The sequence below is a fragment of the Rhinolophus sinicus genome, linkage group LG04, assembly GCF_036562045.2.
Source record: "Rhinolophus sinicus isolate RSC01 linkage group LG04, ASM3656204v1, whole genome shotgun sequence".
In the NCBI taxonomy this organism is placed as follows: domain Eukaryota; kingdom Metazoa; phylum Chordata; class Mammalia; order Chiroptera; family Rhinolophidae; genus Rhinolophus; species Rhinolophus sinicus.
The window spans coordinates 66,311,407-66,329,376 of NC_133754.1; the positions used below are offsets into that span (position 1 = coordinate 66,311,407).

At 35.3% G+C, this 17,970-nt stretch overlaps 1 protein-coding gene across 1 annotated transcript in view; it reads left to right on the top strand.

Moving 5' to 3' along the window:
* The first annotated feature begins 5,124 nt into the window (after nucleotides 1-5,124).
* The window catches only part of TEX15 (testis expressed 15, meiosis and synapsis associated), a 36,554-nt gene continuing 23,708 nt past the window's right edge, over nucleotides 5,125-17,970 (top strand). The window contains exons 1-2 of the mRNA XM_019750498.2: nucleotides 5,125-5,263; nucleotides 12,692-12,857. Of these exons, the coding sequence (XP_019606057.2) occupies nucleotides 5,125-5,263; nucleotides 12,692-12,857 (305 nt within the window). The remainder of the gene's footprint in view (nucleotides 5,264-12,691; nucleotides 12,858-17,970) is intronic.

The following is a 17,970-nucleotide window of genomic DNA, read 5'->3' on the forward strand; positions in this document are numbered from 1 at the left end:
AAATTCAAGTGCCAATATCAAGTGTCAGATACAGAGCAATTGGAATGCTCATACACTGTTGGTGATAGTATAAAAATTCAGTATAATAAAAGATTGAGAAGTTTTAGACTACATAAAAATTAAAGTTCTGCTATGGGAGGAAAATGCCGTAAACAAAATTAAGAGACAAAAATATTGCAACATTTATGACAGATAAAAACTAATTTCTCTCCATATATGGTGTCCTTGGAAATCATTAACTAAAAGACCATCTTTCCTGTTTAAAAAAAAAAAAAAAGCGGAGAAAAAGATAAGAACAAGTGATTTCACAGGAAAAAACAAGACTACTCAACCTCACTCATAATGAGAGAAATGCAAACTAAAACCACTAGGTTCTATTTTTGTTTGTGGAGATTAGTTTAATAAAATACTCTTTTTTGTTTTTCGAGAATATTTTCCTGTGCAAGTAAAAATTAATTAAAACAATAATAAAGGGCAGATAAAGAAAGTTGAGTTATTAGGAGAATAAGAAAGCACAGCCTGAGAAGTAGCTATAAAATCAGGATTATGAAGTCACAAGTCAGGGGAAGAGTGTATTTCAAGAGTTGATTAGTCAAGAGTATCAAATGTAGAGAAGCCAACTAAGTTATAAACCAGAAATGTACAAATGTAAGTGAAAGACTGATAAGGACATTGGTGACTGAAAAGTGCTGTTTAGGGAGAGTTAATGGAGGGAGAAAAGACTGAGGAGGAAGTAGGAAGTGCTCTCCATAAAGGCAAATACGACCCTGGCAAGTTTTGTTTATTTTGTTTTCTGAATCAGATTTGAGCCTATTTAAATGCTATTGGACAGGATAGAAAAGTAAAATAGGAGGAAATGAAGAATATAGTGGAGAGATAATTGAGACAATGGGAGCATAGGAAAGAGCTCTAAAATGGAAATCATGAGACCTAGGTGTTATCGTTTTAATTTTTTGATACTTAGTTGCTGCATCTGTAACAGGAGCTGAAAAACTTTTTCTGTAACAGGCTAAATAGTAAATATTTTAGTCTTTGTTGGCCATAGTGTGTCTGTCACATTTATTCAACTATACTCTTCTAATAGGAAAGCAGCCATAGATAGTAGATAAATGAATGGGGGTGGCTGTGTTCCATTAAGCTATGAAACCTTGAATTTCATATGATTTTGTAAGTGATATAAAATTATTATTTTTTTCAATCATTTATCTTGTGGGCCCTTCAAAAACTAGTAGTGGGCTGGATTTCTCCCCAAAGGCCATATTTTGCCAACCCCTGATCTATCTAATGCAAATTTGGACTAAAATATATTTCATTTCTACAAAAGATAGTCTTGACTGGTGGATTCTTAATCTCACTAACTGTATATTTAGTTTATCATTTGTATGATCTGATTTAACCTTTTGTTTATCAGCAGTAATTCTTAGTCTCAACTATTTGGAACCCTGCAGAACTCAGAATTTATTATGTTTGTGACTAAAGTTCCAAGAACATTATTTATTCATCATTTATTCTTTAGGAACTCTTTCCTGAGATTACTAGAAGTGGGATAATTTCTATCATACCTGCATACCATCATTACAATAATTTATTTAATATTTTAAAATACACTTGTTTTTATTTACATATATTTGGAGATGGAAAATCAGTATTACTTGGCAGAAGTAAAAGGTAATAGTAAAAGTAAGTTAAAACAGAATAGTAGTATTATTTGCCAGAAAATCCTAAAACTGAGGCATTGTTTCTTTTTGTTAAAAAGAGAGATCAGCAAATTTTTAGAGCTGTTAAAGATAAGTTAACAACAAGCTGATTAATTGAAAGAGAAGTGAAAAAAACTTTCTCAATAATGCTTCATGTAGCTACAGTCAGCCTGAGTTGCTTTATGTTGGGAAACCTTTTCATAACTGATAGCAGTTGAGTCTTAATTAAAGGAACTCTAGAACTCTCTGAGTTGCTCAATTAAAACACCAAGTACTGTTTATTAATTAAAGACTCTTTGATAGTAATTAGGTAAAAATTTTGCAGGCTTATTTAGTAATTTCTAATCTATAACCAGCTGTCCTAAGCATTCTTTAGATTTTAATGATAAGTCTTAGAAAACTCAATACAAATATTCTTTTAAAGTATTCATATACTTTGAGGGGATTAAGTTCTTAGCCCTGGCTATTTGACATAAAAGGGATTAATTCCTTTGCAACTAACTTGTATCTGAAAGATGTATTACCATGCATAACTGCAGACAGAGTAATGCACTACAGAGGAAGTTAGTGACTTATCCAAGGTTAATTGGTTAATTCCAAAGCTAGGATTAGAACCAACATCACTTGATTTCTAACCTAGTTAGCTTTACAAACTCTATAACTTGGTGCCATAGTATAGGCCTCAGGATTACACTAGTGATTGTGTGCAGTTATTGTGTACCAGGTATTGCAAACATGTGAGGTATTTGATACTATTAGCCTCAGAGAGTTAGGCATTTTGCCTGATATGTAACATTGATAACTAATGGTAGAACTAAAATTTGAACCATTATGGTTTTTTGCCTTTCTAAGTGACATTAATTTTTAATCTGTCTAGTATTTTGGTCTAAGCTTTTTCTTAACATCTGAGACTTACTCTCTTTTACCCCCAGAAATTCCCAAGCTCTTTTCCTTTCCCCTTTAGCTTTTTAGTTCCTTTATAATTTTTATTTCTCATCTGCTCTTGTGAGCACCTCCAGCACACTGTTAAAGGAAGCACAGTGATAGTGGGTATTTTTGTTTTATTCTTAATTTAAGAGGTGGTGTTTCTGACATTTATCAATTTGTTATACGTTTTCGGTAGATACCCATCATCACGTTCTGAATGTTTCTGTCTATTCCTCTTTACTATGGCTTTTATTTAAAAAAATCATAAATGAGTTTTGAATTTGATTAGATGCTTTTTCTGTATCTTTTGATATACTTACTTGATTTTTCTCCTTTAATAAGTGTATGTAGTAAGTGAAATGTACATTATTTTCTAACGCTAAATATGCCTTGCATTTCTAGGATGAACTCAGCTTGTTTATGTTATATTAATATCATTTTTAGAATCAGTTTGTAACTACTGATTTAATTTATTCATAATAGTAATAGGGTAGTGATAGTCTTCTTACAATTTATTTTGTATAATCTTTCAATGTATTTGCTTAAAGTTGTTCATAATATGCATACACTTAAGACATATGAATAGATATTTTAGTTGTTGGAGAATGCTTCTGTTTTTGGTTTCTATATTTGATCTTTAGTTCATATAGATTTATTTGAATATCTGTTAAGGACCTGCTATGTGCAGTGCATTAACTATTCTTAAAATTTTTAGAATTGATTTTTTTCTCTCTGCTCGCCACTGTTCACCTAGAATAATCCAGGATCCCAGTGGACACCCCAGGATTCAAACTTCTGATTTCATTTTTACGTACAGAAAAATAAATAATATATAAATACATAGATAATGTTTATAGGACTAGTGTGTATGTTTTACAAAATGTAATATATATTTTTGCATACATATATGTAAAGATAAATAATATACATAAATATAATGGTTTTGGGACTGTGATATGGGAACATAAAAGAATATATGAATTTGTTACCTCTTTAATGGGGTTGATTTGTTTGAGCCAAAGTTAAAGGGGTATTATTCCTATTTGAAAGATATATCTGAAAAATTGCTGAATGCAACTTATTTAATGAAGGACATTGAATACCTGTGCCCTGAATATTCATTTCATCAGTTTTTCACTTAGCTACTTTGTGGCTAAATATTTTCCTAAGCACTGAGAAACAAATTCAGTGAATTTCAGAAGTCTTTATTAGTAAATTACACTAGTCGAACATTTCATAAGAAACCACACAGCTGAAATATCATCCGTCTTTCCTGAAAATATAATCTAACTGCATTTAAAGGCAGTATTGGGAATTTTTGCAGCACTTGGCTCTTCAAGTAAAGTATATTCAACTGATGATTGTATACCTTTGTAATAAAGTCATTCTAAATAAATTATTCTCCCTTTTTTCCCTTATGAAACTGCCAGGTGAGTATGGCAGTGTTGGCAGCTATCTCTGGAGTTGGTATCTCTTCAGGGTATTCTTATTAGAAGGCAACACTACTAGTGTCTATCAGTGTGGCTGGATGAGAGAGAGGCTGATTTTCTTCTCTTCGTAGAGGTCTTTGTCCATTCCCTATTCTGGTCCATGTATGATGGAGAAATTGCAAGAACACCGTTCATAAAGGAAGGAGGAGTAGGGATGGGGGGAGGATCCTTCGTGAGCCTTATATAGAATCTTACCATTGTGATCTTTCTGTAGAATGTTGGCAGCTCTTAATTTGGATTGTGACTTAATGTTTGAGCTAAGCAGTTGACAGATACCAGGAGGCCCATGAACCATATTATGAAATAGTATGAAAAACATACTTACATGTATGTGAGCTCCATAGCTTTCCTTTGATATCCAGTATGAGCTCTACTTGAAAGGTTAAGAATCAATGTGTGGAGGGGGAGGGGGACTGAGGAGAGAAGGGAAGAGGGAGGAAAAGGAATTTGTTGTTATTACTATGACATTATATGATGTCTTAAACCTTATTTGTAGAGTGATACTAAGGAAAAGTAGTCAATGAATGACTGTTTTAGGCCATCGATTGTAGAGATAGCTATGTAATAGTTTCTCTCAAAGCCAAAGATTCTGATTTAGAGAACATCATATATTCACAAAAGTGTTTAGGGAAAATACTTTTAAAAATAGAGTATTTGGCAAGAATTTTACCAAATGTTAGTACAATAGAAATTGATGTTTGGAAGTTATTAAGCTTTTCAAGAACATGGAAGATTTTTGTTACCCAATTACAAGTACATGAATTATAAGGAAAAAGCCTGTTAGATACTACAAAATAAATATTTTTTAATATTATTGAATAGCCAAAGTTGTTAATTCATATTCTTTTTTCGGTAGCCTGGCAAATTGAGATTCAAACCTGTTGCAAGTGTGAGCAAGAATATATTTAGTTCTGTGTAAGAATTTTTAAATGATTTTACTGCCATTGCCTCTTCTGTACTTACTAACTTTTTGCTTAATAACTTTGGGTTGATTTTAGGCCACCAATAAAATGGAAATGAAAGAGATTGCTAAACAGAAGACACTCTGGAAAATGTACTCAACCAGTGAACCTTTATTAGTTACTGGTATACAAGTCAATCCTTTGAAGAAATTCACCATTCCCAAGATCAGGAGGACAGCTGGGAAAGGTAGTATTTCAATGGAAGATGGGGTTATTTCATAACTATTACTGCGTTTCTCTGGTTTTTAGTTTATATTCTATTTTGACTATGTAAAATTAGGTTAAGTCAGTTCTTTAATTCCTTAAATGCACCTGTGCTTTAGTTCCACACAAAATGGAGTAGACACGTTTTCTATCTCTCCCATTAAATATACCTAAAAAGTCTGAACATCATATATAAAACAAACATAAAACTTTGAAAGTTGGAGAGAAGAAGACTGACCAGCTACAGACCCTGGGACTCAAGAAATAATACAACAGTAAGTTCTCTGGATTTTCTTTTTGTTTCTTCTGTCTCAGATTGATTACCCACAACTCAGGAATACCAATTGGCACAGACACAAAAAGCCGCCAGAAAAGCCTGGCATCTCTTACCAAGAACTGGGAAAGGGACATCCTAGAAAGACAGAAGCCTCTTTGACAATAAACACCCTATTCCTGCAAAACATTAGGGGGAAAAAGAAAACATAGCCCCTACACCTTTGTCAACAAAGGCCAAGTGGAGGCCTAGACCCATGACTCTCCCCTTTATGGCAGTAACAAGTTCCTCTCCCTGCCATCCCCCGCCTCTACAGAGTCAGTGGATTTCCACCCCTGCCCGGTGATGGTGAGTTGCCCCTTCTGTGAGTAGAGTCATTGAAGACCAAGTGGAGAGCATAGACTTCTGTCACACCCACCAGTAACAATGCACCCATCCCTCTCCCATGGTGTCAGTGGAGGCTGAGTAAGAACGTAGACTTCCACCCCTTTCTCAGTGGAAGACATCCCTCCGCCCCCCAGAGTATCAGTGGAGACCCTGTGGAAAGCCAGGACTTCATCCCTGCCTGATAGTGAAGAATCTGCACCCCACCTTTCCTTACTGGCACACTTTCACCTGCCAGCTCAGTTTTAGTAAGCTTGTTAAAACACAAGATTAAATGTGATCCAGAGTCTCTTAATACCCCAAATGACCAAGATATAATACAATTACTTATCTTACCACCACCCAGGAAAATCTCAAATGAGAAAAGATAATCAACAGATGTCAACACCATGTTGAAACAGATGTTGGAATTATCTGACAAAGCTTTTAAAGCAGCCATCATAATGATGTTTCACCAAGCAATTTAAACAATCTTGAAACAAATGGAAAAATAGAAAATTTCAGCAAAGAAATGGAAAATGTAATAATGAACCAAACAGAAGTTTTGGAACTGAAAAATGTAATAATTGAAATAAAAACTCATTTGGATGAGTTCCAGAGAAGAATTGAGAAAACACTGGAAATAATCAGTGAATTTAAAGATATAATAATAGAAATTACCCAGCCTGAACTATACAGAGAAAACAGAAAAAATTAGCAGAGCCTTAGGGATCAGTGGAACAATAATAAAAAATCTATCGTTTTTGTCCTTGGAGTCCCAGAAGTAAAAGAGTATAGAGCTAAAAAAGTATTTGAAGAAATATTGGCTGAAAATGTCCCAAATTTGGCAAAAGGCATAAACCTACCCATTCAAAAGTCTGACTAAACCCTAAACAGGATAAACACAAAGAAATATATGCCAAGGGACATCATGATCAAATTTCTGAAAACTAAGGACAGAAATAATCTTGAAACTAGAGAGAAACCACATATTATCTATAGGAGAAAAATTGTTTGACTGACAGTAGATGTCTCATTAGAAACTATGGAGCCCGGAAGAAGTGGCACAACATTTTCAAATTCAGAAAGAAAAGAACTGTCAACCCAGAGTTCTGTCCCCAGCAAAAAGTATCCTTCCAGAGTAGAAGTGAAATAGACATTCTCAGGTGAAGTAAAACTTAAGGATTTTTTTTATCAGCAGATCCACCCTAAAATAATTGCTAAAAGTTCTCCAAACAGAAAATGACAAAAGAAAGAAGCTGGGAACATTAAGAACGAAGGAAGAACAATAGAAAGAGTAAAAATATCGAGAAATATAGTAGACTGCCCTTCTCTTGAGGTTTCTACTTATGTTTGACAGTTGGAGCAAAAATTATAACATTCTGTGAATGATTCCCAGTGTATATAGAGGAAGTATTTAAGACAATTATAAAGCAAGATGTTACCATTGGAGGGAACTGGGTAAATGAGCTATAGGATCTTTCCGTATTATATATTACAACTTCATGTGAGTCTAGTTATTTCAGAATTAAAACTTTTATAAACCACTGTAGATAAATCAAAACAGAATTTTTTAAAATGTTCAAGTAATGCATAGGAATGCAGGAAAAATGAAATAGAGAATTGAACAACTGAGGGAAAAATAAACAGTTAAATAGTAGGCTTAAGCCCTAGGATATCAATTATATTAAATATAAATGATCTAAATAAACTAAAAGACAGAGGTAGACACAATAGATAAAAAACATAACCTAACTATATATTGTCAATAAATTCATTTCAGATAATAGTGATACAGGTTGGCTGAAAATAAGCATATGGAGGAAGGCTATGCAAACAATCAAAATAAAGTAGAAGAGGCTGTATTAATATCAGATAAAGTAGACTTGAAAGAAAATTATCAAGAACAAAGGCAGATATTGCATAATGATGAAAAGGTCGATCCACCAATAGCAATCCTAAATGTGTGTTCGCCAAACAACAGAGCTTCTAAATACATGAAGCAAAATTGATAAAAGGAGAAATGGGCAAATCCAGAATTATAGAGACTTTAGCATACCTCTCTCAACAATTGATAGAACTACTAAGACAGAAAATCAGCAAAGATATAGAAGAACTATATGCTGTCAACCAATAGGATCTAGTTGTCATTTATACATTTCTCTACCAACAACGGCAAAATAGACATCCTTTTTAAGCTCCCATTTGACACAACAATATTTTGGGACGTGAAACACATTTCAAAATATCTAAAGGAATTGAAGTTACTGAATGTGTTCTCTGACCACATGCAAACTAGAAATTAGTAATAGAAAGTAATAAATAATTTTCCAAACACATGGAAAGTAAACAATATATTTCTAAATATTCATAAGATTTCAAAGGAAATAAAAAATAACATTGAACTGAATAAAAATGAAGATGCAACATATCAAAATTTGAGGGACACAGCTAAAGCCATTGTTAACAAATATACGAGATCCAACAATTAAGTTCACAAACACATCCTAGAAAAAGTGCTATATACCTCATTGCTGAATATCACTATGGTCACCTTCAAAGTACTCACCTTGGGAAGCTATGCACCAATGCCAGTGCCTAGTTCACCCTTCAAAGGAATTTTGGAACTCTTTTTCTGGAATGGCCATCAGAGCTGTCATCGTATTACCCTTTATGTCCTGAATGTCATCAAAATGTCTTCCTTTCAATATTTCCTTCCTCTTTGGATAAAGAAAGAAGTCATTGGGGGCCAGGTCAGGTGGGTAGGGAAGGTGTTCCAATATAGTTATTTGTTTACTGGCTAAAAACTCCCTCACAGACAGTGCCATGTGAGCTGGTGCATTGTTGTGATGCAAGAGCCATGAATTGTTGGCAAAAAGTTCAGGTCGTTTTCATCTAACTTTTTCACGCAGCCTTTTCAGCACTTCCAAATAGTAAACTTGGTTAACTGTCCATTTGGTACAAATTCATAATGAGTAATCCCTCTGATCTCAAAAAAGGTTAGCAACATTGTTCTGACTCTTGATTTGGACTGACGGAACTTTTTTGGTCGTAGAGAATTGACTGACTTCCATTGTGCACTTTCGTGCTTTGTTTCAGGGTCGTACTGGTACACCCATGTTTCATCATCAGTGATAACACAGCCCAAAACATCATCTTGCCTCTCCAAAAAGTCTTGGCAAACTTCAACTCTCCTTTGCTTTTGTTCATTGGTGGGCTCCTTCGGGATCATTTCTGTATACACCTCTCATGCCAAGATTTTCAGTTAAGATTTTCCTAACTTTTTCTCTGTTGATGTTTACTTGATCTGCTATGCTTCTCACAGTCAACCAACGATTTTGGCGCACAGGTCAATGAATTTTTGCAATATTTTCGTCAGTTCTGCTCGTTACTGGCCACCCTGACCTCTCTTCGTCAGTGACGCGTTCTCTCCTCTCAGAAAAACCATTCATCCATTTGTAAACTGCCATTTTCTTATGACATTATCCCCATAAACTTGGACTAACATATCCCTGATTTTACTTCCACTCTTGCCAACTTTAACAAGAAATTTAATGTTTGTTCGTTGCTCTAATTCAAGCTCAGACATTGTCGCGATGGCACACAAAAACACGTAGCAACAATAATGAACACCACTGAGCAAGGCACCGCCACGTGTCGACATGAACACAGCTGTGAGACACTGATATACAAGGTTATAAAACCTTACCGAGCTGTTTGTACAGTGCTGCCAGTGTAAGCACATGGTGGCAAGTTCGCAAACTTAATTTTCAGACCTTGTAGAGTACTAAATACTTACATTCGAGAATAGGAAGGGATTTTAAATCAGTAATATAAGCTTCCACTTTAAATTAGAAAAAGAATAACATGATAAACCCAAAACAAGCAGAAGAAAGGAAAATCAATAAATGAAACAGCTAGTGGATTGAAAAGATCAAAAAAAATCAACAAACCTTTAGCAAAACTGACAAAAATGATACAAGCCTCAAATTACTACCATCAGGAATGAAATGGGATATCGTTATCAAGTCTATCAGCACCATTTTTCCCACATTTGCTCACTTCATGTCTCTGTCACATTTTGGTAATTCTTGCAATATTTCAAAATTTTTATTATATTTGTTATGGTGATCAGCGATCTTTAATGTTGTTAGTATAATCATTTTGGGGTGCCACAAACAGCACCTGTTTAATTAAGATGGTGAGCTTAGTCAATGAATGTTGTGTGTGTTGTGACTGCTCCACCAGCTGGTGGTTCCCCTCATCTCTCTTCCTCTTCTCAGGCCTTCCTTTTCACTGAGACACAATATGGCCTCTAAGTGTTCAAATGCAAGGAAGAGTTGCATGCCTCTCACTTTAAATCAAAAGCTAGAAAACATCAAGCTTAGTATGGAAGACATGTCGAAAGCTGAGATAGGCCACAAGCTAGGCCTCTTGCACTAAACCGTGAGCCAAGTTTTGAATACAAATGAGAAATTCTTGGAGGAAATTAAAAGTGCTACTCCAGTGAACACCCAAATGAAAAGAAAGTGAAACAGCCTTATTGATGATGTGGAGAAAGTTTGGGTGGTCTGGATTGAAAATCAAACAAGCCATAACATTGCATTGAGCCAAAGCCTAAACCAGAGCAAGGTCCTAACTCTTCAATTCTGTGAAGGCTGAGAGCGACAAGAAAGCTGCAGAAGAAAAATTTGAAGCTAGCAGAGGTTGGTTCATGAGGTTTAAAGAAATAAAATGTCTCCATAACATGAAAGTACAAGGTGAAGCAGCAAGTTATCCAGAAGATGTAGCTAAGGTTAATGAAGGTGGCTACACTGAACAACAGATTTTCATTGTAGATGAAACAACCTTAGATTGGAAAACAATACCATCTAGGGCTGTCATATGTAGCAAGAACTCAATGCCTGGCTTCAAAGCTTTAAAGGACAGGCTGACTCTCTTGTTAGGGGCTAATGCAGCTGGCTTTAAGTTCCAGCCAATGCTCATTTACCATTCCAGAAACCCTAGGGCCCTTAAGAATTATGCTAAATCTACTTGGCCTATGCTCTATAAATAAAACAAAGCCTGAATGACAGCGCATGTTTATAATATGGTTTACTGAATATTTTAAGCCCACAGTTGAGACCTACTGCTCAGGAAAAAAGATTTTCAAAATATTACTGCTCATTGACAATGCACCTGGTCACACAAGAGCTCTAATGGAGATGTATGAGATTCTTTTCATGCCTGCTAACCCAACATCCATAGATTGAAAAACTTCTGGAAAGGATTTGTTATTCTAGATGCCACTAATAACATTCATAATTCATAAGAAGAGATCAAAATATTAACATTAACAGGAGTTTGGAAGAAATTGGTTCCAACCCTCATGGATGACTTTGAGGAGTTTAAGACTTCAGTAGAGTAAGTAACTGCGGATGTGATGGAAATAGCAAGAAAACTAGAATTAGAAATGGAACCTGAAGATATTTCTGCAAGACATTGCTGCAATCTCAGAATAAAACTTTAATAGATGAGTTGTTGCTTCTTATGAATGAGCAAAGAAAGTGATTTTTTGAGATGGCATCTACTCCTGGTGCAGAGTGTTGAAATGACAACAAAGGATTTAGAATATTACGTAAACTTAGTTGATAAAGCAGCAGCAGGGTTTGAGAGAATTGACTCCAATTTTGAAAGAAGTTCTGTGGGTAACTTGCTATCAAAAGCATCACATGCTATAGAGAAATCCTTTGGGAAAGGTAGAGTCAAATCAATGCAGCAAACTTCATTGTTGTCTCGTTTTAAGAAATTGCCACAGCCACCCAACCTTCCGCAATCACCGCCCTGACCAGCCAGCAGCCACCAGCAACCCTCCACCAGCAAAAAGATTTTCACTTGCTTAAGGCTCATAATGGTTAGAATTTTTTAGCAGCAAAGTATTTTTAATTAAGGTATGTACATTTGTTTTTTTAAGACATAATGCTGTTGCACACTTAATAGACTACAGTATAGTATAAACATAATTTTTGTATGCACTGGGAAACAAAAATTTATGTGACTCACTTTATTATGACATTCTGTTTATTGCAATGATCTAGCAACATCTCCGAGGTATGTCTATATTCACTAATTCAGTGTTGGTGGCAACTTAAATAGACTGTAACTACCACAGATAATTGGAATCAGCTGTATCTATTCCATGCTTCCCTGAGTCCTCTTCCTTAAGGGTTTTGATCCTTTTTTGCGTCAATTTAACATAGCAATGCTTAAAACATTGATCATTTTCTTGAGAAAGTCTGTTACCTGTTATTCATGCCACTATGTCAGTCAGCATTTTACAAAGATGTTCTGATTATTTTTGCAAGTCAAAATAACAAATTAGTTTGCTAATACATAAATTGTCTTATTTTGGAGAAATGTAAGAAATATTCATGTGCTAACAGTAGCTACCAGATATGAGTGTAACAATGCATGTTGTAGAGTCAGTGTACATCTTAAGTTGAAAATGAGTTACCTGAATTCTAGTACTATCTAGTATATCTGTGTCAACTTTCAGGGACTCCAGTAGGTATGTGGAGAAAAACAAGGTTCATATTTTCATTTACATTAGGTATAGGAAGTCTTTATTACTGTTGGAAAACCTTAAATATACGTTGTTGTCTCCAGATGTTAATGAAAATTTCAAGTACTTGGTTTTTTGTGTCTTATGTCAGATACACAGTTGTCATTATACAGAGATGTACAGTGATGTTATTTTAAACACAAATAACCACTTGCCCTTTTCTTTATCTTTAGTTTATTTGTCATCTTGTCACACCAATACTAGAGAGTATAGTTTCATACACGATATTCTTAACCAGTGCCGGCTTGATGTAAGCTGTGAGCTGCAGTCATCATGGCAGTTTGGAGATACAAAACTGGTTCACAATGAGGGTCTGGAAAAAAATTTTACTTCTAAGAGGTAAGTTAATATGATCTAAAGGAGTTTGAGATTTTGTTTTGTTTGTTTTTACTCTGAAGTCTTACATGAATTTGTTATTTATACTGTTTGCAATTTGATAAGTATTACTAAGAAAATAAGTACAGAGATTGCTTATTCATTATTTTGTTGCCTTCTCATAGCCTTTTGTAATAGTGAAATGCTGTGAGATTTGATTAGTTTTATACATTAATGTAGCCAGATTTCAAACATTCCTAATTTTTTAATCTTTATAAAATTTTCAGAAGCAATACATCAGTACATTTATTAAGCAGCCATTTTGTAGATCCCTTGTGCCTCCTACAATACAAAACAGCAATTAAAGTATGTAGAAGGTAACTTTTTTCCTTCACTCAGCCTCTCAGAGACTGAGTTGATGTTTTCAGTTGGCAGGATTGTAGCTGGCTATTTTCAGCTATTCCACTAGAAGCACTATTTCTAACACTTAATTTTTTTAAAATACCCCTTCTGCTTTTGGGGAAGGCACATTCCATTGTGTTATTTTGATAAGAAAGAATAAGAGCATATGCAAAGTTTTTATAGTAAATATTTTGTATTTATAGGTATAGATCTTGTGTGAACAAAATTTAGTATAGCGTTTTCATTATCTGAACTTGCCTTCACTAATTTATATTTATCTTAAAAGCTGATGGACCCACACTTAGAACTCATTTTGGAATGTTTTGATTCCTTTTTTTGTTATTGTTTTAGAATCATTTCCTCTTGACTCACACATGGCTACCCCACTCAGTGTTATTTTGGGAGAATTGGTGGGAATGATAGAATTAGTTGATGGCATATTCTATTATTTAAAAACTAGTTTTGAGCAAAAGTAGAATGGACTGGATATATTCTGCTCTTTCCAGACTGAAATAACAGTTTGATCAAAATGAATTCCTGGCATTGTTTTTTGATTTTGGTTTCTTTAGGCATTAAAAATTTTTGTCCTTTTTCATAATGCCTCCCTGCTGCTGCATAACACTTAATTTTCAACCAATTATTTCTCCTTGTTAATGGTTATAGAAAAGTTAAAATAACTGTCCAACAATACAAACCATGTTAGAACTTTCTAAATAACTAACAAGTGTAGGATACGTTGGTTTCTTAGGTATTTGCCCAATTAGACAAATTCACTTTTTCCCCATAATACTTTATACTGGTTTTATAAGACTAACCACAATGCGTTGGTTTTGTTTGATTCTCCTACTACATTGTTTTATCTTGTTTTTATGTCCATAGTATGGAAACTGAGTCTGGCAACACAGTGGGCACTTTATTACTTAAATTTAACTTTAAATTAAATTTTTATTTAACCTAATTTTGTGTGTTTAAAAATCAGTGATGGTAGGAAATACCCTTAAGTATCCTTAAGGCACAGGTAGAGAGGGAAAATAAATAAGAACGGTTAGCAGAATAGTAGAGTAATAGAATAAAAAGAAAAAGCATTAATAATATTGATTGCCTCTGGCTTGTCTTTTTATCACTCCCCTTAGAGAGTTTATAAATCTGTGGTCTCAGCAAAAGCAAGTAGGTCCCAAAAAATACCAATCTCTACTTATCTACATTCCATCTACCACTTTCTAAGTGTGAAAGCAGCAAAAACACATTAATATAAACATCTATGTATTTGATCATTCATTAAACATTTGAGTGCCTACCATGTCAGATATTACAGTTGACCCTTGAACAACGTGAGGGTTGGGGGGGGTAACGTGGGGGTTAGGGGTGCCCTAACCCCCAGGATTTTCAACCTGTGCAGTCAAAAATCCACATACAACTACAGTTGGCTCTCTGCATATGCACATTCCCAACCCTGGGTTGAAAATACTGTATTTGACACCCTCAGAGAAAAATGTTTTCTCCTCAGCTTTAAAGAGTTTACATTCTAGTGGAGAAGACATTCAGCTAAATATAAAATACAATGTTATAATAAAGATAGAGGGATTGATTATTTTTCCTAAGAGTCCTGAGATATGTGTTGAAGAAACTTGATCTGGTCTTAATGGGTAAAAGAGAAACTGATTTCTTAAGTTCATTACCTTACTTGATCCTTTTTTATTTTAAGATAACTTACTTTTAAGCACTTTAAATTTGTGTAAAAGGATATCATTTTAAAGATTGTCAGATACTTTGGTTGAATTTGAACTTGCAATCTCAATTTACATTCCTCTCCAGATGAGTACTCAGAGCCATCCATGGTTAATGTCATCCACTTTGATTGGTTCGAAGGGTGGGCAGAACTAAATTAGTTTGGGCCAATGACACACTGAGGATGGATTTGCTTGGGGGGGTCTCTGAGGAAGAGAAGCCAATCTGACGTGAACAAGGAAGCATGTTGCTTAAGCTGCTGATAGCACTCTTGGGATAATAAGTAGAGACTAGTGTTTGGTTACCCTGAAGCTAAGGATAGCAGCACAAAGAGATGGAAAAACCTGGATCCTTGATGACATCTGGAGCCATGGCATTGATCAACCCTGATAGTCTGCTTGATTTCCGAATTTCTTGTTATAAGAAGTTATTTTTAAGCCAGTTTGAATAGATTTCTGTATTTGAAGTCAGTAGTATTCCAACTGCTGTTGAATTTGGTACTGGGAAAGGGGTACTTATATAAGAGGTTCTAAAATACAGATTTAACCTGGAAAGATGGAAATAAGGACTCCCACTGTTGCCAGATGGGAAGTTGGTGATTATACCTTAGGGCATAGACCATGTGCTTTATGAGGCTCTAATTTGGGGCAAAATTTTATGAAAAAGTCAGGATATTGAAGTGCCTTGACCATTTTCTGCTTAAATCCAAGAGACCTTGAAAATTCAGAATTAGTAAGAAAGACCCTTTCAGTTTAAGGCCTAGTTTCACAGATCCAGCTTTGCAAGATTAGCTTGAAGTAAAGAATTCACCTTTTCCGAAGTTAATGTGAATATGGGTTTAAAAGGAAAGAAGGCTAAAGGGAAATACGTATTCCACACAACACAAATATATTGCCTTCTACGTTTCCCACATACCTCTTTTTAAGCGTTTTCCACCTGGTAAATGGAACTCCTCACGTTTCTACAGTAAAGATATATTTTAAATACAATCTGAGGGAAGAAACTGGTAGTATCAAATTGCAATAAGTCAATTCCAAATTCAGGGCTTTGGGGGATGGAAAGTTTTCAGAGTCTTGTTGCTAGGAGATGGATATTCCTAATTGGAACCATTGTCTAAACAAGATCTTGTTATGGTTACTAGCCTTTGGAATTCTGAAGGCAAAGAATCCTAGCAACTACTTTTTAGAAGGATATATTTTCTGCTAAGGGCCAGTTAACACTGACCATTTTTGTAGCATTCTTCACTTTTCTGGATTTAATTGTAGTTATCCTGTTTTTATTCCACCAATGTATTTTGGGTATAAATAACTTAAATTTTATAGCCATATATTGCTTAAATGGATGTTACTATATGTATCTATGTCCATACCTGTTGGAAATTAAGGCACATTACATCATGGATCTGAAGTTGGATGCAATAACTGGATGGGACTTTGGGTTATTCCCTTTTGTGAAGTGGATTGAAGGTGTTTGGTGTGAGCATGAGCATTTTTGAAAGTATATGTGTTAGAAGAGTACGTATAAAGGGTCCCCAAATGAGTAGACGATAGTCTCCCTAATAATTCTAAATCATCTTATTACATAATTAGTCTAAGCTGTCCTTTGCCCCATTCCCCTTGCCTTTATTGGTTTACTGATGTACAAGCCTAGTCAATAAGTTAATTCAAAGTTTCAGCATATATTGAGGAATGCAAGCAGTCTTTTGTTGGTTTTGCCCTGCAGTTGTTAACTGATTAACCTCTTTATTGTAATTTAATTTAGGACATCTCAGAATTTTCTCATTTTTTCAGTTCAGCAGAATACAATGTGAGACTTGCTTGGAAATCCTGATAGGTCAAGTCATTGTCCCTATTGGTGGCTGTGAGCAAGGAATCCAGTATGCCGAGTTGCTGCTGGCAGCACTCTTAGTGGCCATGAGAGAAGCCATGACATAGAGAAAGCTAAAGCTGTGGACAGCGGTGTCCAGTCAAGGACAAAACACTTGACTTCCTGATATTGTTGAGGGGTTACATTCACAATCTGCCTGTGGCAAACGGCATAGTGCTCCCCCAAAGTTACTCACACCCTGATTTCCAGACCTGCGAATATATTATTTACATAACAAAAAGAACTTTGCAGATGTGATTGAGGTTAAGGACCTTGAGATAAATGGGTGTTTATCCTCAGTTATTTCAGTGAGCCCTGTTAAATTATATGAGCTCTTAAAAATGTAAGCGGGAGACAGAAGAGTGGATCAGAGAGAAGAGACAGAATAAGAGAAGTATGAGAGAGGGGCTTAGCCTGCCTTTGCTGGCTTTAACGATGGAAGAAATGTGTTAGGAGCCAAGGAAAGCGGGTAACTTCTAGAACTTGGGAATAGCTTTCAAGTAACAGCCAGCAAGGAAACTGGACGTCAGTCTTCTAACGCTTAAGTAATGGAATTCTGCCAACAAGGAGAGATTCTCTCCTAGAGCCTAGGAAAGGAACCATATTGTTGTTATGGTGAGAACGTTAAAGCTCTATTCTCATAGCAACTTTTAAGTATAGAATATAGTATTAACTATAGTCACCATGCTGTATGTTAGATCCTCAGAACTTATTTATCTTATAACTGAAACTTTGTACCTTGACCGACATCTTTTCATTGCCCCCACTCTAGGCACTGGCAGCCACCATTCTGCTGTCTGTTTCTGTGATGTTTTTAGATTCCACATATCAGTGAGATCATAATGGTATTTGTCTTTTTTTTTTTTTTTTTTTTTTCTGACTTCATTTAGCGTAATGCTCACTTTCCGAGCAAGGGGAAATCTTTCTACCTGTGGAATTCCCTCTTGGCACTGAGCAGTGCTGGCTTGGGTGGGATGCTACAGGCAAATTGAAACTGTTTGTCCTCTTTTTGTGGAGTTATTCTCACATTTTTGCTGTGGTGCTGAAGTTTTTTAAGTGGACTCCAGCGCTCTCCCAGAGCTGTTTCTGCTCATGGACAGCTGCCTGATTATTGAGCTCTGTTGGGGCCAGAGACTGGGGT